A 26929-nucleotide genomic window follows, 5' to 3' on the forward strand; every position below is an offset into this window, starting at 1 on the left:
TGCTCTGCTCTGCCAGCGTTCAAGACTTCCAGGGATTAGCCCACAGTTCTGACCTCCCGTGTAAACGCCGGCAGATCTATCCGCAGTATGCAAAGAGAAGTCCACTCATGCACAGTCAGCCGCTTTAAGATATTTGGATACGTGCTTTTTATCACTTTCCGATGCATTACGTACCAGTCTGCAAACCTGGTCGTGGCAGACAGTTATTTATGTCAGTCACGCATGTAAGATGAAGCAAACAGCCCCCACACATACATTAAACCTGATGAAGAGTGTCACTCTGAATAAACTGCTATCACGAGCTGCTGATGATGTGTGCTCTGTGCAATGCAGATACACCCGGCTGAAGCTGCAGCTAAACCCTGAGGGAAGAATCCCCGTCAAGAAGTAAGTCTGTGTGACTCATCCACCCCCCCACCACACCCCTCCCCCATCCCCGCAACGGTTCTGCTCTTTTCATCGGTGCATAGTTTCCTCTGCCTTTTTGCCTTCTCTCTAAGCGCGCAGATGCTTAAACCTACACTTTGTTTTTTTCGCATATTATTAGAATATATTACCCATTCCATCTGTCACGACAATATTCATTCTTATTCTCCTTATCACCACTTTTCATTTATCTCACGCTTATAGATTCGTGCCCATTTCACCCATGTGAATTTTTTATTATTATTATTATTTTTTTTAACTTTAGTCTGTGTCAGTTTGTGATTTATTTGAGAATTTCATTTTGTATATTTCAGTTTCAGTTTGATTTATCTGGAAGTTTGTCATCGCCTCATTGAAAATCCACCTCTCTCCATCTCCATTAGTCAAGTTGAGCTTTCAGGCAGGCGGGCAGCAGTGAACCTCCGCGATAACCTCCCTCAGAGCCGCGGAGGAAAGCAGTGGGTGTCAACGGAGAGAGACACTCCTTGCTGTTTAGGGAATTAACCTCCTAGCTAGGAAGACATGTCAGTTTGACTAATGTCAGCTTGATACTGCTCTTCCACTGAGCGTACAGTAAGCGCTGGTGGACCTGCGCAGGCATACCTCTGCAAGCAATTAAAACAGGCTATTCCGAACAGAACCAGGCCTAAATGTCCTGCTGTGGCTGCAGTGACACTAGAGTCCACTGTAAATCACTTTTATTGTCTGTATACACTGGAATAAAACAGATGACAGAAGCTTGAAAACACAGATGCCTGTCGGCAGTGTTTTTCCAGAGTTAAATGAACCGAGACGCTGATGATGTGACGATGCGATGTGATTTGAGATCATTTTGCATTATTTACATGCGCACATCATAAAGAAACATTACATCTGCACGCCTTTTGTTTATTTATGCAAGAAAAAAAGATGCTTCTGTTGAGACAGACTTTATAGCATTACAAGCACAATGACATGATAATAAAAAATTCTGACAGCGATGATGAAAATTGGTGTGATTTGCAAAATGACACCATTGCCGGGAAGCTTTCTTTCCTCATCTTTGTTGGGGCCTGTGTGGCATCGCATTCATGAAGACTTGTCGCTTTTATGTACACATGTTTAAATGTGAATATTAAACATATTAAAACTACACTATTTTATCTCAGTCCACCCATCTATCTATGAGAGCAAACATATTAGAAACACCTCTCATTAAAGGAGATTTATGCTGGTGCATCGCTGCACAGCTTCCTAATGCTCCAAATAAGCTGAATCAGTAGCTCTCCGACTATTTCAGCATAAACAGAAATTTACTGCGTAACCTTTATGAATGTAAAATTCATTGCAAGGCTGTTAGACTGCAGTATTTAAATCCTGATGTCCCATCTTCTACCCCTCCCTTATTATATTGCATTTCTTTTCCCACACAGGCATCATCTGAGTCTAATATTTGTCTTTAGTGTTGCATTCTGTCTGGCCTGTAGCTTCGCCCTTTTTATTTTTTTCCCGTTCCCTCCTAAGCTGTTGCTACAATATTACATTTTCACAGAATAATCTTAATATGTGTCAGTTAAATGCTGTGACGAATTCATCTGTTTCACACACAGCCTTTAAAGGAGTGAGAATGTCTCTCCGTGTGTGGCATTTTCTGTGATTACTCATAACAGCATGTTTTTTGTCTCCCTACAGTATCTTCAGGATGTTCTCGGCAGACAGGAAACGAGTGGAGACAGCGTTGGAAAGCTGTAACCTCCCTTCTGGCAGAGTGAGACTCCAAAATACTGAAGCGCTCTGTTTTTTTTCTAGTATTACTGTCGCCTCATATTTCCTCCGTCCCTGAACCGGCTTCTGTCTCCATCTCATCCTGTCTCTTTTATGTACAGTTGCCTTCATCTTTCTATCCATCCATCCATCCATCAATTTCTGTTTTGACTATTCAGCTCATCTCTTAAAACACAAACTGATTGCGGCTGTGCTTATTCGTTTTATTTTCTGCATGAGTCCCAGCACAGAATGGATTTAGCCTGGGTTGTAATGCAACAAATAGACCCAGTGGGAGCAATAGAGATGACAAAAGCTGTTTTATCGCTACCTTTTTTAGATGCCACTAGAGAGACGCTGCACCCTAATGCATAGAGGTGCAAACAGTGCTCTGTATTCAAACAGTAGCAAACAATTTTCATCCCTAGAAGTGGAAAACTGCTGTTCGGTGCTGCTCTGAACGCACACTTAAATGTAATGATATTTGTCTAGTAAGGCAAACACACTGTAAAGCTAATCGGAATTGGGTCAGGTCACTTTCAGATGTGACTGAACTCATATAACGTGTTTAAATTACTCACTGAAAAGGTTATATCTTAGGTTAAGTCTGTAGTGAAATTAAATGCATTTTGGATATTCAGCATTTTCAGTTGGTTAAAATCAGAATATATAACAAACCTGACGCAAAGCACAGGTGTTCTGTGTGCATACAAGTGGGCTTCAGTTTCTTTTGTTACTGCAGTTTTCTTATCAAATCCCAGAAACACTGATTTCCAGTAAATGGTAAATGGCCTGTATTTGTATAGCGCTTTAATTAGTCCCTATGGACCCCAAAGCGCTTTACACATCCAGTCATCCACCCATTCACACACACATTCACACACTGGTGATGGAAAGCCTCATTGTAGCCACAGCCACCCTGGGGCGCACTGACAGAGGCGAGGCTGCCGGACACTGGCGCCACCGGGCCCTCTGACCTCCACCAGTAGGCAACGGGTGAAGTGTCTTGCCCAAGGACACAACGACTGAGACTGTCGGAGCCGGGGCTCGAACCGGCAACCTTCCGATTACAAGAAGAACTGCCAGTAATATAAAATGTATTCAAAACTCAATAAAATAACCTTTGACCATGTACAATAAGATCTAATGGCACCCTGATTTTAAATGTAATCTCAGCTGACTATAGCTACTTATTATTTTTAATCTGATTAGCGAATTGTGGCCAACTCTGGCTACAATCAATGGCTTCTGAACACAAATCGAATTAATATATATATAAATAAATAAATATACACACACAGGAGTACAAACACACACCCACAGTCAGAACAAGCTATACATAATTAGCATAGGGAGAGAGAGCAGGAGGTAAAAACCGATTGCTGTATGAAGGTCTGCTGGGATTTGCTGTTATTCCATTGCACAAGTAATTACAGCTAAATGGTATTGCTGTTAATCCCTCAAACGCACACACTCCCAGACAAAAGCACATACACAGCCCAGCTCACACCAATGTCTTTTGAATGACTCACTGAGTCTCAACAGGGCTTGACCTGCATCCCCCCCTACTTCTGTGCATCCTTCCTCACCTCCCTCCTTCCTGGTCTTTTCTAAGACTGTGTGGTTCTGCTCTGTTTCTTGCTGGCAAAATGCTGTTCCCTGCTGCTGAGCACGCTGTGTCTTTATCATACCCGTTTGCCTCTGATAGCTCTATAAGAAGCCCTGACGCTAAGTGCAAATTGCAGGCAGTCATTTGCCGTTTGTTATTTGCATCTCTGCAATTGCTTCAAGAGGGCCAACTATAAGACGGCAGATGGAATGACAGATCTGTGTTTCTTTTAGTCACATTAGTGGGTTAGTGGATAGATGTCTTTACCTCAGCAGTACTCTAACTAGGAAGTCTGCACGACATGAAATTTCTTAGTATGCGGGGAAAGTTTAATAATAAGTAAGTACATTTAAAACCAAAGTTCTTTACACCAAAATAAAATAGAATAAACGGGTTCCTAAAAAGGTATGGCTATGGCTCACAGTGTTTACATCAAATAAACCAGTAGCTACCAATCATTAGTTTCCAAAGGCTTGAAAATATATGTCTTAGTTTTATTTATCTGTGAAACTTCTAATTTGATTATCCCAAAGTTAGCCTGTATTTTAATAATAAACAGAGTTAAGGAGCCCAGGTTATTCTTCGACCTCTCAGTTAATATCTGAGAGCCAAACAATGTGGCATCAGTTTCTTCTTGTGGGACATCAAATTTCATTGTTATTATTAAATTATATCCAAAATTCACTCATTGAGCCTTCTTGTGGCACAGTGATATCCAAGATCCAAGTGTAAATACAGTTAAATCATCAAGAGATTCTATCTTGTGAATAATTTGACGTAGCAGGAGCATGTGCAAAGCATAAAGAACAGACCCCTGTGGAGGTCCAGATGTTATAATAGCTAATGCAGAAGCAATGTTAACTGTTTAATATAGGATTTAAACCAGTTAAGAGTCAAACCCTTAACTTCTCCACAGTGCTCGAAGTACTCAATGCGTAACTCAAGGTCAAAAGCAGCACACAACTCCACATAACTAAGACAGAACAACCAGAATCTGCAGAATATCAGAATATCGTTTGTTACTTTCAAACTCAGTTCTGTGAAAGGTCTCATAAACATTGTTCTCGTGTAGAAAGGATGACAAACAAACAAATCTTTCTTAAATTTTAGTCAAAGATGCAGTTTTGATATAGTATCAATAACACTCAGAAGATCCGCTTCCAAATTTTTATCCTTTAAGTAGGACGTGACTACTGCATGCTTAAAAGGAACTGTACAGAAGTGAAGTTTGCATTTATAATTCTCAGGTCATCACAACCTGATGTAAAAAATATTTCCTCGTTAAACCACGATGGAAGAACAGAAGGGGAACATGTCATGTGAGAAACCAAGTCTGACTTCAGCGACGCAAATAACCAGATGATAAGCAGCAGATTTAGCTCCAGAAATTAGAATATTTGCTCCAATGTGTCCAACCTTACTCTGAAAGAGGTCCTGAAAAAGGAAATACTACTATATTTATTTTTCTTAAGCAACAGTTACAAGGGATTTGATTAATTTTCAAAACGTGTAGAGCTAAGCTAAATTGGCTAAACTAAATAATTCTGTTTATCCCAAGGTTATACAAATATAAAATTCACTTTACTGTGCACATACTCATTACTTTACATAGATATACACAAGTAAGCGTCTCATAGATAAAGAAGATGCTACATGAAAGATTGCCTTTTTGTAAAGGCTACGTTAGGATCAGTGCATTAAACTGAAAATAGAGTTAAACACATTTTATTTAACTAATAAAAACACAGTTTTGTTGCACTGAGGCATGCAAGAAAAGTCTTCTCCAGAGCACCTGTCACATCTTTTATCTATCAGCTAGTACATCTTAAATCCACTTTAATCTACTGCCTGCAATTTATTCACCTATGTTACTTCCGTCTGCTGCAGAATGACTCCATTCCCCAGGAGGACTTCACTCCAGATGTCTATAGCATGTTCCTGAGCAACATCTGCCCTCGGCCTGAGCTGGACCACATCTTCTCTGAAGTGTAAGTACTGTGTTTCTCTCTGCTCTCTCTGTGTGGTAATAATAAGCTTTTCCACCTCCAAAGAATATGGGAATTCCCAGTTTAAAATGTCCAAAAAATCACAATTGATATATTTTTTTCCCAAATCATCTGTTGCTTTTTTCATACTTGTAGCCTCGATAGGAAAATTTGGTTTCCCAGGTTCAAGCCAGATCCTTTTATCCATTAATAAGACGTTAATTAGCCCAGGAAAGTGTGTTCTAATGTCCCTGGTTGTGACTTCTCGAGCCTAGCTGGTTTGGCCTCCCGTGCTGCAGAAGCAGAACTGCCCTTTGGCCCAGAGGGACTGAGACCATCAGCCGAGGAAGCACGCCAGCTCGACCGACGCTACTCCAAGTCATAAATCTGTATTTTAATCACAGTTAAGTGAGGTAGCAGGAGAGCCAGGAGGATGTGGAGAAGATAATTTAGTCGAACAGGCTTGGATGCGAAAGGCGTTTTTAATGAATTCTCATAATTTACTCAAAACGCAACATTTAATCCTGTTGTTTTGCATGTCTGCCGCTCTGCCTCGCCGCGTCTTTTTGCACTTTAATTACAGCTCCTCCCCTCCATCGTTTTTTCCTTGTTTCATTTCCCCATATGCTATTTTTTAATCCCGTCCTTGCACCCACACCTTGCTTAGCAGCCCTTTAAGATGTTTTGTCTAATTTTTTCTCATTTCTGCCCCATTCCTTTCTCTGCTCAGGGGAGCCAAGAGTCGACCATACCTCACAGTGGAGCAGATGACAGAGTTCATTAACAGTAAACAGCGAGACCCTCGTCTGAACGAGATACTCTACCCTCCTCTCAAACCAGAGCAGGTCCAGCTGCTGGTTGACAAATATGAACCCAATGCTTTGCTGGCACAGAAAGGTCAGTGGCTCAAATTTCTGTCAATACAATCCCAGGCACACTGACAAGCTTATGTGTACACAGACATGCACGTAACACCTTTTAGTACAGATCGACTTCATGATAGCATGCAAGTGATTTATAGTAAAAACTATCGGAAAAACACCGGCACATTATGCCCGTTGTGTGTTTTTACACCGTCCTCCTCCACTAACCCTGCACTCCAGCCGCTGCCACCAATAAATTTGTCAGGGGTGTTGCCATAGAGACTGCTGGATGGTATCCAAAGCTTTTGCAAGTGAGGGGACATAGTGGGGTGCCAAGGAGTCTGTAAATACCAAACACTCACAGTCAAACGCACATCACCGCCATCAAAATGTTCCACCTGTTCCCAACTTGTGCTAAACTTACTGGAGGAAATTTCCCGACGTTTTATTTTATATAACCGACTACACTGCTTGGAAAGATGAAGAAGAAGATTGTGTATGAATTGTGTTGAACTAAATAGAATAAATAGCAAGCGGAGCAGAGCAGAGGATGTGTGTAGCAGTGTTGAACGTATTCAGATGTTAGGCATGCGTCCGGTGTTTGGGAGTCAGTTTACAGCGTGTTCATTCATCGGTGCTTTTCTGTGGTTTTTGAATGAGCAGTGAATCTTTCTGCTAGCTTGAACCTGTTTCTAAACTGAAATCTTTGCAAGAATAAACATATGGCCCAATGTGTCTGTTAGCCAGTGTTGGGAGGGTTACTTTTAAAATGTATTCCATTACAGATTACAGAATACATGCCCCAAAATGTATTCTGTAACGTATTCTGTTACGTTACTCAATGAGAGTAACGTATTCTGAATACTTTGGATTACTTAATATATTATCATGCTGTTTACAACTACGTGAATGTACAATTGCTGTGATTTATTACAGTTACTGAAGGTCCGCGGCTCCGAACCGTAGCAAAGGGACCTCTGGCTAATACGGTGGGTTCTGTGTCGGGCTCGTAGCCGAAAACTAGCTTTACTTTGTTGTCTGGGTCAACTTTGCTAGCGAGAGACAGAGAGAGGCGTTGAAAGGCTGCTCCAACGAAACTTATTGTTTTTGGAGGAAAACACGAACACGGTGTACAGTCGAGTCTTAATAGCTTACTTACAACTGGGCTCGTCAGGCTCTCTTCTTGGCTGCAGTGGTTATTATTATATTTACATGCTTCCAGCTCCCGTTTTTGCTCGATGACAGCTCGTACTTTTCCTTTTTCTCCCTCCCTCGCTCACAGACACATAACGGGTATGGCAGTCCATTCTCCCTGCAGCACGGACTACACTGCCTATGATGCTACATTCTTTAGAGCTATACCTGTAGCATTCTGCCTATTAGCTTAGCACAACAACAACAAAAAGGCCTCTCTCACCCAGGAAACACGCAGAGAGAGAGCGTCACCCTGTAACCATGGCAACCGTAACGCTGCCGTCTGGAACAACAGAACGTAGCTGTCAAACAAAACCTGAACAGTCCTGACCCGCCACAATATGAAACAGGGAAGTCCCGCCGTGTAATCCATTTATTTCAACAAAGTAACTGTATTCTAAATACCACCTTTTTAAACGGTAACTGTAACGGAATACAGTTACTCATATTTTGTATTTTAAATACGTAACGGCGGTACATGTATTCCGTTACTCCCCAACACTGCTGTTAGCTATTGACTAAAATAAGGATATCTGTGGTCACTGAGCGAGATCAGTACACTCTAGCTTCGAGCCGATTTTTGAGATTTTTCTTAGTTTTCTACCTCTCCTATTAAATCATGTGATAAATAAATTTTTAATAGGACTACATAGAGTCCTATGAAAAACTAAGTAAACTCCATGATGTTGAATTACCTTTACAAGCAATTATTTGAGTACTTTGTCAGTCTCACACCGTTGTGGAGACATTTGGGCCCTCTCTCTTTCCCAATGTTGCTTCAGTTTATTGAAGTTTTCAGACATTCTTTAATACACAGCTCTCGTGAGATCTCACCAGAGGTCTGGGCTTTGACTGAGCCATTCCAACACCTTTTCTTTTTTTGGCCAATCTGCTGCAGATTTGCTGCTGCGTTTGGGATCATTGTCCTGTTGCATGATCTAATTTAGGCCAAGCTTTAGCTGCAAGTCAGGTGGTATCTGGAATACTTTGGTTTAAAGAGGAATGCACGGTCCATCCAGTGAGTGCAAGTCCAAATCATCACCCCACCACCACCGTGCTGGCAGATGTTATGAGGTGTTTGTGCTGAAATTCTGTGACATGTTGGTGTTAGCCGAGCATGGTGCTGTGCACTATGGCTATACATTTGTTTTGCATGTCCAAAAGGACATTGTTCCAGAAGTCCTTTGATTTGTTCAGATGCACCTTTCAAGCCTAATCTATGCTGCTATGTTCTTTAAATAGAGAGGTGACTCCTGCTTATTCTTTCCAAACAAGACATCAGTTTGGATAGTCTTTTTCTATCTGTACTGTCATAACCTTTAACATTTGACATGCTAACTGAGACCTGTAGAGTTTTACTTTTGTGTTTTTGCAGATTCTCTGAGTATTGCACAGTTTGACTCCTGGGAGGAGTGTGGCATTGAGTTAACACATATCTGAATGCTCCAGACCAGCAAAGTGCCAAAACCTTCCCACCTCCTGACGATCAGTTATTCAAGTGCTCTTTACCCTTTTAATTTCACTGGAAGCAGTTTTCCCCAGAGTCTGGCAAAGGCTTTCTTCTTCACATGTCTTTATCTGTCTGTGTAATATAACGTAAGGCTTTGTACCTAAAATTGAAAGGGCAATAAATAGTTTGCCTGGTTCCTTTCAAAGGATTAAACTGCTGTAAATCTAAAACGTATAAACCTACAGTTCATTTTTTAGTTGTATGTGCAGGACTTCAGCACCATTTCTTGATCTGCTATCAGTTCACTTTATTATGTGTGTTGGCTTCCAAATTGCTGATTTGCTTAATGTGACCTATATGTTGTCTAAGCGGTAACATGTTGTTGGTGTTGTTTAAACGCGCTCGTCTTTTTTCATTCCCATGTTTAAATTGTATATAGATGTCAACTATCTTAATTAATAGAAGAAGGACTTTAGTTTGAATATCTAGAGTATTAGGAGTGATACAGAATAATATATAAAGAAATGAGATGGATGCATCTTGGTGAGCCAGCCCTCCTGGACATGCTGTGCTTTCATGATGTCTCAAGTGTCAGTAGACCCAGAGCTGCCAGTACTGGAAAACATCACACTCCAGATATCAGGCAGCGAGGTCTTATATTTGCCAATTCAAATTTTATCTGTGCTAGAAAAGCATCTTACACAACTGTGCCAAAATGGATGAGTTATCGTACGCCGTGTACGGTTTATTATGAGCAAAATGCTGGGTTGATTTTTCTCCCCGTAGTGTCAAACCAATCGCTGCCTTTGAATATGCCATCTATAGCTGTATTTAGATTACTTACTCTATATGTTTACCTTTTGTTAGTATATTTTCTCCTTCAGGGCTTAAAACATCAAAAACTGTTAAAGCTGGGAAGTCATCAATAGGGGTGGGTTTTTATAATCGATTTATCAATTAAAATCGATTCTGGCTTGGATAACGTAAAATCGATTCATTAAAATCCTGAATCGATTTTTTAATATAAATTTATTTTGCCCGAAATGCCAGAATCTCTGGTGAAATCTCACAAAATTTCAACAACCACCAAACAGCTAAGACAGTAAATGAGAGCAGGAACACGGATTCTGCACAAAGACACAGCACGACCCGCGGATCAGAATCAGTTAGACGTCGCTTTCTCACGCTCAGGGCTGAAAGCCGACAGCTCGCTGATTCTGATGTTTCGGCGGTCCGCGCTTTGTGTTCACGCCCTTTATGTGCTGATTCTAAAGCTGTTAGTTTGATGTTTCTCCAAACAATATTGACCGAACCAGCAGCAAAAGAAGATCCAAACTACGCTTCACATAAACATCGTCATGGATTCACTCTGACTTTTACTGTTTTGCTTCGACCATGATGCACAGCTCTCTCTCTCTCTCTCTCTCTCTCTTCAAGAACAGTTTCCCGTCAAAAAATCGGTTTTCTTTATTATTTGCTTGCTTGTTACGCACAAGTCTACCGTTGTTTACAGGCTGTCGGCCGACGTTTTTTTTTTTTTTTCGTTTTAAACTTTTTAAAATTATGCAAAATGCAAAACGCCTAGCCGTGTCTCTAATAAAACCGCTGTAGCTTCAGAGATAATGTTCATAAGTTCGTTAATGGTTTTCTTTCGTTTTTGATGTACTGCAGAATATTTTTATAAAATCCCAGGCCAGGAAAATCGCCTTCATGTTTTTCTGTGTTTTATCTTCAGCTACTTTGACACAAAGGCATCTGCTGTGACGCTCACACCTTTGATAAAGTCTTGCGTGTGTCAGCTTCCTTTTTATAGATACAAAAATATGTAAATGCGCTGATCTGAATTATAATATTTCTGACTGTCAAAATTTCCCAGATTCAAATCGAATCGAATCGATTCGAATTAAATCGAATTGTGGATCAAATCGATTCGGGACCTTGTGAATCGGAATTGAATCGATTCTAGAAATCAGTGACGATACCCATCCCTAGTCATCAACGCACCCGATTTCTTAGCTACGTATTCAAGGAGGGTTGTGGTGGAGAAGGAGTTGGCGTTAGGCTTCATACAGATTGATAATTCATCACAGGGCTTCCAGGAGTCGGATACTATGAACCTAATTCTTATCTTCTTTTTTCAGATTTGTCTTTTGGTGTGTTAGTGTAGTGGTTAACACGTTTGCCTATCTATGATTGTAAAAACAAAATGCACTTGCAGTTAAAGTTAACAGTATGTCACGTGACTTCTACCCCAAATCAAACTGCGATAAGCTCAGCTGCGACATAAATTCAAATTTCACTAAAGGATTGAGTGAAGGTTTTGACAGAGGTATCGGTGGCTTGAATGGTTACCTCGATGTAGTCGCTGAGAGTAAGTAGTAAGCTGAAAAAAGATAAGAAAGCAGTCAAGTGAACATAACAGGTGGTTTTTACGAAGGGGTCCATATGGCAGAGCTGTAGAATACAGCATTAAAGCTGCTTATTAATACTTTTTGTCATTATGCTGGAGATCTGGAGGATTAAATAATGCTTTTGTGTCAGGAATTCAAAACAATGTCTTCGGTGCAAGAAGAGAATGATTATCTAAACATTTTATGGAAACTATACTAAACTAGAAGCTTTGTCTTTTTAATAACCTCCCCCGTGCCTACTTTACTCTGTTTGCACATGTGACCAAATAAATCACGGGTCCTTAAATTAGTTAAAAGTCATTTTTTGAAGCACACATTTCCATCCTGACTGCCTAATGTTTGACTCTGATCACAGCCATGTGCTCATACTGTGATGTTGTGTTCATCCTGTCCCAGGCTCTCTGGAAGCATGCCCTTCCCTGTCCCAGTGACAGATTTCCCCACGTGAAGTATTTATCTAGCCGGAGGAAGTGCTGCCATCTGCTCTGCAGAGGGGTCCAGAGCTCCACATGCAACCTTCACACACACACACACAGATTCACATACACATAAACATAGTTTCTCCTCTTTCAAGGACACTCATGTTCGTAAAAACATACATGGATTTTAGGTGGCATGAACATTTTAGCTCGGGGTAAAAAGCCCCCCTGTTGATGGATAAACAGAGAACCATATGCTTTAACTAAATGTGCTCCAGAAATGTGTGTATTAATGATGGTGAAGAGTTGACTTTATTAAACGTTTTAATGTTTCACTTTCTCCATTTGTGACTTGGAGATGTTGTTTATTTTTTATTTTATACCTCTCATTCATGTCTTCACTGCTGAATCACTTTCTGTGACTGTTTCAGTCTGTGCTCTCTCAGATGTTATGACATCGTTTGAAGGAAGATGAATGAAATACAAAATGAAACGAGACACTTGGAGAATTTTTCATAATTCACGAGTGGATAGTTGGCTTATTCACTTGAATGGTAGAGAGGAAGCTCTCTAGTCTTACGGGTGAAATTCAGAATCCATCTTTCTGTCCAATTTCCTCTCCTCTCAGTATGAGCCGTTATTGTGACCGGTAGCTAAAGTTTTACTTGGCTCAAATCTTCCTGTAGAATTTCTTCTCAGGTTTCACCTCGAGAGTAGCACTTGTATGTTCCCACTCTGGTTCGGCTGCATTACAATCCCAACCGTGTCTACACAATTTTTCCGTGTTTGACCTACAAATGTCTTGAGAGATGGGGAAACTCTTTGTCTGCACGGAATGCATGATACAAAGGTTAGACCTCAGCCAGGCGAAGGGAGATCCTGGGAGTCAGCAGGGAGTAAGACGCTGAGTGCGACAGAGCTCAGATGTCACAGACAGCAGCTAGCGTTAATTAGTCCAGCAACTCTGCAGAGGGCGGCACCGCATTAATTAGCATAAAGTGGCCAGAGGGACCTGCTGCACCCGTCAAGCTTGCATCACTTAGCATATTTAGCGTAATTTCAAGTAAGTGTGTGTGTGTGTGTGTGTGTAGGCAGGTGGAGGAAGTATTTTGCTTTGAGCAGCAACTATATGTTCAAAATTTAATTCATGAAGGCAAGGTGTTTGATGTGTATGGTAATGCATATGGAAATATGATCTCGTGTGGATGGAGATGTGGAGCTTTCCATCAACCGCTTATTACTTATTTATTCAGTGTTATTCACTTTCTCAAGCACATTCAGTGAAGATTAGCTGAGTGATGGCAGCCAACAGGCAAAGCTTATCATGAGTGACCGTGACAACCAATCAACAAGGAAGGAACAGCTCCATGGGCAGCTTAGCTTCATCAGATCACTGTATTACTTAGTGATAATAGCAATATTAGCTGAAGCTAGTGGAGCCTGAAATGGAGAAAAGTACATTTATATGTTAATCTACCTGCTGAGCAAAGGAAGCCTTTTCAGACTTGAATTTTAATAATTAGAGGCATGTACTGTAACCCAGTATTTAACTAGAGTTAAATGTAGGAAAACATGGGACAGCCCTAAAGGAAACAACGAGTTTCCCTAAATGAAACGAAAGAAAGTTATTTACCATCAGTCTCACACCCACTGTAATGCTTTAACCTCCTAGGACCTGGCGCTCACATATGTGGACATCACATTTTAGGTTGTCTAGACCAAAATATCAAATTTTGCTCTACAAGGGCTTGATATGCACTTAAGAGGACATTAGACTGCCACTGTTCTATCGAAATTTAAAGCAGGTTTAAAAAATTACGTAATTTTTTGTTTTTACATACATCAGGTCCCAATCAGCCCAAATAGCAACGAGAAATTAAAAATGCATGCCATGAAACAGCTCGGGTCTTAGGAGGTTAAAGGTGGAGAAAAATGCAGGCACATGTTTACAGAAAACAAAAGTTGCTTTTATTTTATTAAAGTCACAGGTGAACGGTACGGAGCCCCGCAGGGGACATGGGAGAAAAAAAAATTAAGACAGACTTTTGCGAGATCTCGCAAAAGTTTTGCGAGATCTCGCAAAACAAACTCGGGATCTCGCAAAACAAACTCGGATCTCGCAAAGGTTTTAGCCGCATTCTTCTCATTAGCTCGAAGCTAACGGGAGGTCTCGACCTCCCGTTAGCTTCGAGCTAATGGGAGGTCGAGACTTACTACAGCCGGGAGGAACACCGCTTTCCCGGCACATCGTGCCTCGACCGCCCGGTCGGCTTTGAGCCAGTGTCCGAAGAATGCGGCTAAAACGTTTGCGAGATCTCGCAAAAGTTTTGCGGGATCCCGAGTTTGTTTTGCGAGATCGGGATCTTTTGCGAGATCCCGAGTTAGTTTTGCGAGATCTCGCGAGATCTCGCAAAACTTTTGCGAGATCTCGCAAAAGTCCGTCTTAATTTTTTTTTCTCCCATGTCTCCTGCGGGGCTCCGTAGAACGGGGATGCCAGTCCATTCACCTCCATTTGAAATGTGGAAATAAAGTTTCTATAAAAAGCGACAGACAAAAACACTCAAATGTTCTCATAGCCATGTTCAGTTATGTTGCAGTTTGTTAAAGATTTGATGTAAGGCATTGCAAAGGGTGGGAAAAAAAATCTGTGACACATATGCCACCATATGCCATGCACCATATTTTAGCTTGTGCAGTTAAAAGGATAAGGCATCCTTAATGTTTAACACGGTGACAAATCTCATTAAGAAAATTCAATTCCAACATTATGTTACTCCATCTGCCAGTACTTTACATCTTCCTTACCCTGTCTTTGGCACTCAGCCCCTTTGCCCATTACTTTCCACTGAAAAACGAGACAATTCTGTGCATTAACGTTTAAATAATTGTCTAAAACTTTAGGCATCTGCAAATTTTCTTAATCAGAATAACTGCAAGATTTGGCAGATAGTTCTATACTGAGACAAATGACTCAAGAAAAAGCAGATAAGATGATCACCGGAGTGAACAGTGAAGCGCGTGGACCAGCATGGCTTTTGGAGTCTTTTCACACCTGCACTTTTTAGTTTACTTCTACTCTGATATTTTTCCTCCTTGTTGCGGTTCGTTTGTGCAGATGTGAACAAGGTAATCTGAGTTATTGGATCCCAAACTGCTTTGGAGTTTGTTTGGAATTGGAATGAGACCAAGGAATTCAGAGCGGTTCATTTGTGGTGAAAACTCAATCGACCCAACCGCCAGGTGTACGCTCTGTGTTATCGACTTGTCCAGAACACCTTTCTGGACAAGTTTACTTTTGTTCCTAACGCTCATGTGGTTTGCAGTGACGCAGTTGAGTTCACCTGGAGTTTACTTGAAGTTTTTCCTGTGTGAAAAGAAACCAAACCACAGGAAAAAGACACAAGTCTACAAACTCATCAACTGATTTGGACCAAAGTAAATAAACTATAGGTGTGAAAATGAACAATGTACAGAATAATCTGTATCAAGCTTTAAATACGCAGTTAACAAATCAGCTCATTGTTGTTTTGTAGTCTTTTTTGTGGAAATTGTTGCCATCTGGAAAAACAGAGAACATCACAATACAATTAGATTTGGACGCTTGAACCAAAAACAATGTTTTCACGCTTAGGATGCTGACTGCTGTTGTTGTTCACGCAGGTCAGATCTCAGCAGAAGGCTTCACCAGGTACCTGAATGCAGAAGAGAACAGCATCATTCCTCCGGAGAAGCTGGACCAGAGTGAAGACATGACCTTTCCCCTCTCTCACTATTTCATCAACTCCTCACACAACACATACCTCACAGGTAAGCACGTACACACGTTCAAACTTCTTCTTCTATCGGTCTGCTCGCGCAATCACGTTCAACTTGATTTTCCTCCTGACTGATTGCGCAGGGAGATCCTTTATTCTCCCATAAATGAAAAGATCAGTCGTTCATTTAGAAATACAATTATGGTTGAAGTGAATACACTCAACTTTATACCTCGTGGGTCAGTCAATCAAATGCACCCTTGCATATCAGGCTGCCTTTCTTGTGTTACTTCTCAAGAGGTTATCCAATCAAGTCATGCCACGATACTCAATTCATTGATATTCATGAGTTAAATATTTCTTTGGACGGGTAGTCAAAGTAACTCCCTGCGGTGCACAAGCATGGCTGGCACAATAGAGAGGCCATTTTCTCTTCAATGGATATTAGAATTCATCTATTCAAATCTATTCTGGGGGGAACTGAAGAGCATTGAATCTTTGAAGTGGATCAGATTTCAGCAGCGATTGGAAAAAATTGAATTTTCTGTAATAGCCCAGCCTCATAGCTGGTGGAATGAAGAAATGAGAAAAACCAACACGAGGTCTTTTAATTTTCTCCTCATGAACTGTGTTTTTCTTTAGGTATTTTCATAGTGACTCATACTATGCTATTCTAATAGGGAGCAGAAGCGTGTTGCAATGTGGAGTCTATTTCTGTCCGTGAGGCATTTGTGTTTCACAACTTTACATACAAAAAGAGCCATGCAGAATCATTAGTTTGATAACAGGACAAGCATTTCGTGTTATCGACTCGTCGTAAATTACATTTTAAAATTAAAGTAACTGTGAAGAAATATTTCACCTCATGGAGTTGCTTAAAGATGTCAATTAAACAAGTTTTTGAGAGAAAAAATGAGAAAAGAGTGAAGTAAATGAATGGCATCACACCAAGTGAGAACGTAGCTGCCTCTCACTTTAACACACTTCCACTTATTTCGTGGAAACATGCTGCTAATGTGAAGAGATAATTGCTTCGCTAATGGTGACAGGGTGATGAGATTTGCCTGCTTCAGATAGCGACAGTTGTATTGTTTTTACTGCATGTGAGGAACAATACAGTTAATGAGCTCTTGAAAAGTGGGAGGATGTGCTTTTGTGGGCATCCTGTTTCTTTTTGGATCAACTTAGCCGATACCTGTAAGAGCTGTTTTTTTTTGTGTTCGTGTGTTCGGTGCAGCCGGCCAGCTCGCAGGCAACTCTTCGGTCGAGATGTACAAACAGGTCCTCCTTTCTGGGTGCCGCTGCATTGAACTGGACTGTTGGAAGGGTCGCACCACAGAAGAAGAGCCTGTTATCACCCATGGCTTCACCATGACAACTGAAATCTCCTTCAAGGTAACACAAGGAGAGATAGTGATGGTGATATACATGGTGAAGGGCTTGGTTGGGGGTTGGGAAGCAAAGGGAACGTTTTCACAGAAGGGTATTCTGCTCAACAGATCATCCACCCACTGCTACTAACCCAACTGTTAGGGTTAATTCAACAACGTTGTGTTGTTAAATTTAAATTTAGAATTAAAAACAACAGAACACAGTGTGTTGTTAAATTTGGTTTATCCGTTACTAAATCAGGTTTAAAAATATCTAAAGAGAAGAATACTGAAAAGCTTATAAATTCAAAAAATTGCAAAAATTCACATATTCTGGATTCAGGATTTCTCCACATTTTATCTTTAAAAAATTCTCAGAGTTCTTTCAGGCCAGCTGAATATGCTGTTAGCCATGTAAACGTACTCAGTTTTACAACTAAATGCAGAAGCTTTAACAGAAAAAAAGAATATTATCGTGGGTCGGGGCGATCGTGGCTCAAGAGTTGGGTGGTTGCCTTGTAATCGGAAGGTTGCTGGTTCGAGCCCCGGCTTGAACGGTCTCGGTCGTTGCGTCCTTGGGCAACATACTTCACCCATTACCTACTGGTGGTGGTCAGAGGGCCCGGTGGCGCCAGTGTCCGGCAGCCTCGCCTCTGTCAGTGCGCCCCAGGGTGGCTGTGGCTACAATGTAGCTGCCATCACCAGTGTGTGAATGTGTGTGTGAATGGGTGGATGACTGAATGTGTAAAGTGCTTTGGGGGCCTTAGGGACTAGTAAAGCGCTATACAAGTACAGGCCATTTACCATCTCACCGTGTTATTTCCTCTTCCAATAAACGGATCCATTCTCATAAACTCAGAATTTATCTGGTTTGTGAAAGCCACCACGTTGTCAGACAGTGGCCAAAATGGACAGACTGGCCACATACTGTACGTGGCACGCCAAAGGTAGAGAAGAAGAGAACCCACAGGCATTCACATGCCGTGGATTGATTCAAAAATATGAACATCATCCCTATCACCAAACAAGTGAAAACGCAAAGGACAACAGACCAGTGTTCTGAGAAACCGTCCTACTTTGGCAAGTCATCCTACCCATATGATTATTTGACGGTGACTTCTGACCAACTCTAACCATAACTATTAGAAATATTTACAATAGCTGAAGGACGGTTTACAAGCTAGGATGGATTCCCAGAACACCGGCGTCTGGAAAAAAGTCATCTTCTTCCTCCTGACTTCACGCCTCATCTCCTGAGCAGAAGTCAGAGCTCTAACACACAAAAATGTTCAAACAGGTGCTTATTTATTCCAGATATTGTCACAGCAAGCAGATTAAATATGCGAGCCAACCCATTCCAGAAAGCTGACCACGAGCCCGCTAAACAACAGCATATGGTTATAAGCTAACATTATGCTAGCTAATCTTCGGCTGGAGTGTCCTAAAAATCACACTTTCCCTCGGATAAACAGTTTTATTATATTCTTACATCGTGTGAGGAGTTATTCAAATAAAGCTTCACTAATGCTAGCTAAAAGCAGCTAACAAAGGCTGACAGAAAGGTTTAGGATATCCTCAAGTCACCTCAGTGTCGCTGTCGGAAGTGAGCTTCACTGACTCATCAGCCTTTTTAACAAAGTTTTTACAGCCTCCTCGGGAGTAAATAGACATGTACACCAACTGAAATAAGCAGCCGACTGTCAGCCTGCACACACTACAGATGAACAGCAGCAAAAGAACTCAGATGACTGCGATCTACTGACATTTAGTGGTTAGATCTTGAACACGGTACTTTTGAAGATGCAAAATGAATTGGTTTACAAAGATTTAGAAACTTAGATGAGATGTAGACCAGCGTTCCTGTCCAGGATGCGTACATCCTCATCATTGAAAGAGTGTCCACTGGCCTGTAGGTGTAAATAGATAGCACACTGATTCTGTGATACTGGATGTGTCTGTCCACTTTTTCCCCACAATTTCCTCCCACACAGAGAGGGGGGATTCATCCAGCCTGCATTTTCTAATAAAAATTTCAATAACTTATCCCTCAGGGATGCAATGCAGTATATTGATGTGTCAATATTTTGTACCTACTTAAGGATGATTTCAGTCTTTATTGATCTGGTGACACATGTGGTCACTGGTGTCAAATAAACTGAATTATTTTAATAAAAAGAACCCATCTGAGGATTTGGAGGCGTGCAACCATGTGTCTACAGCTCTTAATCTAGGAGCTAACTGTGGTTCTTTCTTGTTCTGCTACTCTTTTGCAGACCTTAAAAATGGTCGACTGACAAAAAATGGATAAATACTTGCAGAATAAAAATGCAGACACACTTCTAAGTGTGATCATGGTCGAAACTAACAAACAATGCTCCCTGAGAAATGCTGTCCTAAGGGTAGTGAAGAGAAGAGTTTAATTTAATTCATTTAATTAATTTCCCTTTGCTTTGATTGACATCAGGGCAATAATAAACCTCACCACAACTATATAAATTTAAAAAACACATTTCAACAGACAAGTATAGACTGAAGAAGAGATAGAAAAAGCAAAAAGTGGGGCATGCAAGGAGCAGATGGCAAATCGCTAGAAACAGGGATGCGCTGAATAAGCCTAGAAAAGAAGAAAGAAATGGGTGAACTGATTGATGGAGGAAATTTCGATCTAATGAAAGTAACAGAAGAAGCAGAACAAGCCTAATGCAATTAGTCTGAGAGTGAAATGCAAAAAGAGAAGAGTTGTTAAAAGATGGAAGAGAGCTACAGATTGAAGGGGTTGAGTTACAGACAAAGATTTTTATTGGAGGAAATGAAGGCTTTTACTGAACTGCCACTGTTGTTAATGATGGTGTAATTGACTCAGACAATGAGTGGCTTAGAAATCTAATATCGGATGTTGAACTGTCTTCAGCAGAGTTGGGGAATGATTCGACAATATCGCTCAGCTCCCATTTATTTAAATACCTGCAATTGATGACCTACTGCAGGGGTGGGCAACTCCGGGCCTCGAGGGCCGGTGTCCCTGCAGGTTTTAGATGTGTCCTTGAACCAACACAGCTGATTTAAATTGCTAAATTAGCTTCTGCAGTTCTCCAGAGGCCTGGTAACGAACTAATCATGTGATTCAGGTGTGTTGACCCAAGGTGAGATCTAAAACCTGCAGGACACCGGCCCTCGGGGCCTGGAATTGCCCACTCCTGACCTACTGTATGGGATTTTTGTTCACATTGTTGCATTCAGGTTCAAAACAATGTCACTGTAGTTAATGACGACATTTTAGTAATTCTTGGAAACCAGTAGCAAACTCCTGTGTTTTCATTATGTATGACATGAATTAGATAATGATCCAACACTGAGCCTATGTTGTAATTTACAGGTATATTTTGTATTCTTTGTGTTTGGGTATTTAGGAGGTAATTGAAGCTATAGCAGAGTGTGCCTTCAAGACCTCGCCTTTCCCCGTCATCCTGTCCTTCGAGAATCACGTGGACTCGTAAGTTAACGGGACATTTTTTACCTTGTTGCCTTAAGAGGTTCCAATTGTGCCAGAATTATCTTTACATGTGCGCTGCCTATGTTGATTCAACATGTGACAGTCGCCTTGTTGCACTTTCTGTTCCTTGGCTCGTGCTCAAAGAACACAATGGCAGCCTGATTGTTTTGCTATCTCAGTCATTTGGCTACCGTGGTCGAAGTGATTCATCAGTGGCAAGTTTCTTAATGAACCGCTTGATGTTTGGGTTTTATTCTATGTTTAATCTTGCACTGGTGTTATGGGTGTTGGAAGCAGTCAAAATAGAAATCTAAAGATAGGTGTAAGCAGTTTATCAGGTATACCCAGATATGTCATTGTAACAAAATGTTATATACTGTGTCCTGTGAAACTTTAATTTAAAAGTAAATGCATTCCACTAAATTAGGCAGTTTTCCATTTGTTGTATTCGACAATATGCTTAATACAGTTTCAAAAGGATTTATGTATCACACATGGGTGCAGTTACTGAACTGTGGATCATCTCAAGCTGTCCGCTGACATCTCAAAAGGATAACTAGAGCCTTGAAAAGTCAAAAGCTGGAGCTGGGTGCGTGTGGAAGGAGGTGCACCCATGTTTCATTAAATGCATGAATACATAATGCAGAAATATGCTTTGTGGCAAAAACTAAGAAGCTGTTGCTCCTCTGAGTTTCCCGTCGCTTGGATGGAATCAAACATGCAGCATCTTCACTTTATAGAGAGTACTCCTCGTTCTACTCCCGTTCTCAGTGAGCTACTGAGGTTGCTCCTCCAGCTGCTTCAAACAGCTGCTCCTCCAACTCACAGAGGGTCTTCAGGGGAGATTAAGGGGTGCCATTACCAGCTGCAGTTTGAGACAGTGGAGTTAGAGTCTGTTGAACACGGAGATGAGTCTCACAAAAGCCTGCCGACAGGGAAACAGGAGACAGGAATGCCTGGTGCTAACTTATTTGCAATGACTAAACTTTCAAATTAAGAGCGCGGGTATTACACAATAGCAAATTGATTACGTTCTGAAATATACTTGGTGATCACTGATATACGTGATCAGCCCCTCCAGGTAATTAATATGTATGGGGAAACATACATGCAGAATCTGTTCATAAATAAAGTATTAACCAAGGTTTTCTTCTTTCAGTAATATAAAAATATATCTCGCATTTAAATTGATTATATTATATATATATATATATATATATATATCACTTATATTTATAGACTCTAGTATAGAGTTGCATTGTTGTCCCACACATATTTTAATGAATTGTACTATGTGAAGCTAATATATAACACTTTCCAGAAATATGCTAATATATTACATGGTAACAGTGTCAGTCAGAGTCAGTGTGAACAGGAATCTATGGAAATCCATGTGCTGACTGGTTTCCCTGGGACTGCTCCATCATTAGCTCAGTTGTCTGCTGACACACTGACAGCACATCACGGCAACAGTCATGAGACTGCAATCAGACAGTAAGTGCAACAAGACGGCAGAGTAAAATATTAAAGTCAGACTGACACAGACAAATATGTGTCGCAACTGAAGAGCAGAAGAAAATAAACAAATATCCACTAGATATTGACGCCGTGCATGTGAATATAATTTTTGCATAAATGAGGCTTCATACTGTTAAGCATATTGATGAGGACTGTCAATATGTCTAACCAACCACTTTGTTTTTTATCAACTGTGTAAACATCTGCAGAGCTGGGGAGATGCTTCTGATTAATCCTTTCATCTTTAATGGCACCAAGATACTCTGGGGCAACATACATATTCAGGATATTGATATTTAGTGGAGAAATCATGATTGTGTATGTGTGTGTGTCTTTGTGTGATGACTCCCAGACCAAAGCAGCAGGCTAAGATGGCTGAGTATTGCCGGTCAATATTTGGAGACGCATTACTGACAGAACCTCTGGAGAAATATCTTGTGAGTATATAAGATCTCCATGCACCCGCTACATTTGCTTGTGCTCACGCTCACATTCACACTTGCTTGTCTCTTTCCAACACACGAACACATATGATACAACAACAGTGAGGCATTCAGAAGATACTATCACACAGATGAGTGCACTAGAGAAATGATTGTCCTTGAACGCCTGCCCATATAAATGTACTCTTTGAGGTAAAAACTCACATAGTTACTTACACACACACGCACAGTACTGTGAAAAAGTCTTGAGGTCCCTCTCATTGCTTCATATTTTGCTTCCAAAGAGACTTGACCACTAGTGCTCCAAGCTCGTTTTTGGTCATTGGCTGCTTTTTACACTCAATGCTGACCCACAAATCATTCAAGCATAAAAAAAGGCATCTAACACAAGAGACCAACCAGGGTTTTGTCTGCACATCCAGATAACTTGGCAAAGAATCCGTTTTAAATGGTATCCTTAGGCACTTTGTTACTAGCAACTTGTTGCAAAACACATAGTTTGTTCGATTTTGTCTAGTTAAATCTACGAAAAATACCAAAGATAAAACATTTTGACAGAATCTGTGAGATGCATCTGGACCTGTAGTTGATCCATCTACTGGTCACTGAAGCTTCATCACAAACTGTCCCAGTGTATGGGTAACTGTCAAGAAGCCATTCTTAAGGCAAACAACAGAACTGGACTAGAAATCTGTGGCAACAGGCCTTATGGAGTGAAGAATTCAAATTGTAAATTGTTTGGGGTTGCATTTCAGCCAGTGGTGTTGGGGGACTTGTCAAAATTTATGGAGTTGTGAATGCAATAAAAAGGATCATCATCCAATACCATCTGGAAAGTGTCTGATTAGCAACAGATAGCACACTGTTTCAACATTATCGAAGGCAGCCAACATCCAAAGAAGAGCTTCGAATGTCCTTCGAGAAGCCTTTTGTTGACAGGAAAGCTTGCCTAAGAGAGTTCAGGCTATGTTGAAGAATAAACATGGTCATACCAAATATTGACTTTAAACTTTGTTGTTTGCCTTATATACTGTATTTCCATGAATGGATGTTTCAACAAATCAGTGCACCTGTTTCCCATTTTCTAAGCAAAATATAAAAAAATTAGTCTTGACTTGAGACTTTGCAATATCTATTATATATTAGGGGTGCAACGATACTCGTATCGATATTGAGCCGTTCATACAGTGCTATCGAACAATACAAAATTTTCAATTTATTTTATCAACTTTTCTTCTGACGACGCTGTCTGTGTTGAGAGCTCAGTGGATCTGCGTTCGACTACTCCGCCTAGGCTGCACTGTCGAGCGCAGATCCACTGAGCACTAGTGATGGGATTTCCGGCTCTTTTTAGAGATCCGGCTCTTTCGGCTCGGCTCACTAAAAAGAGCCGGCTCTTTCGGCTCCGAACCGGCTCTTCAGGTTGTTTTGTTGCTTTAATTATTTAATCATTAACAATAATATAAAATTATGCAGAAAAGGAATTACTAATGTAAAAAAAGTGGTTTTATTTATATATGTTTATATATGGCCCCTAGAGACAAAGCACGTACAAACTCTAAAGCATATACAAACTCCAAAATGCACGTACAAACTCCAAAACACATTTCTAGCGTTTACTGAACTTCCAAAACAGAGCTACCCAGATCACTTAAATTACACAATTGAAAACATGTGTGTATTGTTTGTGTAGTTATAGACAAGCACTCATATTTATTCAAATAATTTAACAAAAAAAGTTAATTTACCTGTTACTACCACACACCAAATCCGGTTGTTAATACTTCCTGGCTTGTGTAGCCACTAGGTAACAAAACCTCAACACTGCACCCTAGAAACCTGGAGCACTTCTGTTGTCATTTGTACGTGTTTTGGAGTTTGTACGTGCTTCTGAGTTTTTACATGTTTTGGAGTTTGTACATGCTTCTGAGTTTTTACGTGTTTTGGAGTTTGTACGTGCTTCTGAGTTTTTACATGTTTTGGAGTTTGTACATGCTTCTGAGTTTTTACGTGTTTTGGAGTTTGTACGTGCTTCTGAGTTTTTACGTGTTTTGGAGTTTGTACGCGCTTCTGAGTTTTTACGTGTTTTGGATTTTTTACGCATTTTGGAGTTTGTACATACTTAGGAGTTTGTACGTGTTTTGGAGTTTGTACGTGCTTCTGAGTTTTTACATGTTTTGGAGTTTGTACATGCTTCTGAGTTTTTACGTGTTTTGGAGTTTGTACGTGCTTCTGAGTTTTTACGTGTTTTGGAGTTTGTACGCGCTTCTGAGTTTTTACGTGTTTTGGATTTTTTACGCATTTTGGAGTTTGTACATACTTAGGAGTTTGTACGTGTTTTGGAGTTTGTACGTGCTTTGTCTCTAAGGTCCACCATAAATATACTTTATTTATTCACTCCACATAAAATGTAATAAATACATCATATAATACAAAAAACAACTATTCACATTTTAAACTTTTAACTATTTAAATTTTCAGCTTTTTCCTTTTAAACAAGTTTAACGTGAAACAACACAAAACACTGCAAACCACAACACAATTAAATATAAATTAAAATATTAAAACAAAAAGAAGATGCACATTCTCTGTCATACGGGCCTGCATGATTTCTGAATCCTTTATCATCTGCAACTGAAAATAGTGGATGATTACTATACCTTTCTAATGTGACGTTGTTGTCCCTCACTCTCTTTCTCTCTGGCTCTGCTCCTGTGCTACTGCGAGTGTAACTAACGCCCCTCCCCCCCTCTGCCCAGCGCAAAGTACAGGCCGCGCATGCGGAGTTAAGCGGAAAAAAGGGCGAGAGAGAGGGTGAGAGAAAGAAAAAAAAACCTCACGGCTCCCAATAAGGAGCCGGCTCGCGTCGTTCACTTCAAAGAGTCGGCTCTAAGAGCCATTTCGTTCGCGAACGACCCATCACTACTGAGCACAGCGCAAGCTAGCAAAACAGAAGCTAAGCTCGTTGCAACATGGCAAATTGAACCTCCCCCACCCTCATTCAGATCTGGCCATTGGAACTATTTTGGTTTTCATGTGATGTATGACCCTGAAGGTAAGCGCATCATGGACAAAAGTAAAACAGTATGTTGGATGTGCCACGAAATGCTCAATTACATTGGTGGGAACTAGTGTTAGCGCTGTTAGCTCGTTAACGTGTTGATGCTGTCCAGCCCCACGCACGGGGCGATCCGCGGTAGCTCGTTAACGGAGATTTGCCGTGTTGTGGCGTTAACGTCATTTCAGATTAACGCTGACAGCACTAGTGGGAACACAACGAATATGACTGCACATTTACTCTGACATCATCCTAGTGCAAAGACAAGTGGAAGCAGACAAAAACAACAAGCACGCATGCTACAAACTTTACCCGAGTCATTTAGACAGCCGTTAGCACATGATTCTCCTTATGGGGACCTGATATGTTTAATATGCTGCTGAGAATGTAGCCCAGAAGAAGCGTATAGTATAGCTTTTATTTTGGAAAGAGCCATTTCTCTGTAATAAACTCTCTTTTCCAAAGATGAGTGATTCCTCGATCAAATAGATTTATTTTTTTATTACTTTGTTGTTTCAGCAACATTAAATTTAAAAACTGTACTTTTGAGTTAAAATATATATTTATAATTTTAATAAATGACAAAAAAGCATGAAGATTTTTTTTGTATCGAAAAAATATCTAACTGTGAATTTTGTGTATCATTGCACCCCTACTATATGTGTCTCTGTTTTTCTTCCTTTTTGTTTTCTTTGTCTCTTTCTCACACATTAACACCATGTGACCTTTGGCACCTGGCAAAATATCCTGCTGCTGTTGTTTTTCATTGAAGCCTCAGCCACTTTCACTTTCTCTTAAACACTCCTTGGAAGCTAACTTTTAACGAATCATCCCGCAATCGTGCTTATTCCTCCCTATCACGTCTGTGTTATCACAGCAGAGACTGCAAACAAAAGCCGTTTAAGATTAAAAGGAAGCATTTTCCGCTGTAATCTAAACGTGGCTTTTCTTGGCAGTCCTTTATCTCAGACAGGCCTTTCCTCTGTTGCCATGACTACCAGTTAAAAGCTTCCATTGTCCCTTTGTGGCCAAACTTCTTTTTTCCCCCCCTAAGGCGTCTTTGTGTGTAATGACGCAGGCTCTTACGTGAGGCAAATGTAGACACTTGCACACAAACTCTCGCATGGACTTTTAGGCACTTCTCACAGTGCGTACATGAAAACATGCCTCGCAAACAGTTCTGCACATATA

At 40.6% G+C, this 26929-nt stretch overlaps 1 protein-coding gene across 5 annotated transcripts in view; it reads left to right on the forward strand.

The window, feature by feature from the left end:
- Positions 1-26929, forward strand: part of plcb1l (phospholipase C beta 1-like) — a 145008-nt gene that overhangs the window by 85010 nt on the left and 33069 nt on the right. For all 5 annotated transcript variants that reach the window (XR_014869523.1, XR_014869524.1, XM_085133667.1 and 2 more), the window contains 8 exons: positions 334-387; positions 2098-2173; positions 5666-5766; positions 6494-6660; positions 15762-15908; positions 17094-17251; positions 20637-20719; positions 22590-22674. Coding sequence is in view for 3 of the 5 variants with exons in the window: in XM_085133667.1 (XP_084989793.1) it covers positions 334-387; positions 2098-2173; positions 5666-5766; positions 6494-6660; positions 15762-15908; positions 17094-17251; positions 20637-20719; positions 22590-22674 (871 nt within the window). In the remaining 2 variants the exon portion in view is untranslated. The remainder of the gene's footprint in view (positions 1-333; positions 388-2097; positions 2174-5665; positions 5767-6493; positions 6661-15761; positions 15909-17093; positions 17252-20636; positions 20720-22589; positions 22675-26929) is intronic.

The sequence above is a fragment of the Neolamprologus multifasciatus genome, chromosome 15 (assembly GCF_963576455.1).
Source record: "Neolamprologus multifasciatus chromosome 15, fNeoMul1.2, whole genome shotgun sequence".
In the NCBI taxonomy this organism is placed as follows: Eukaryota; Metazoa; Chordata; class Actinopteri; order Cichliformes; family Cichlidae; genus Neolamprologus; species Neolamprologus multifasciatus.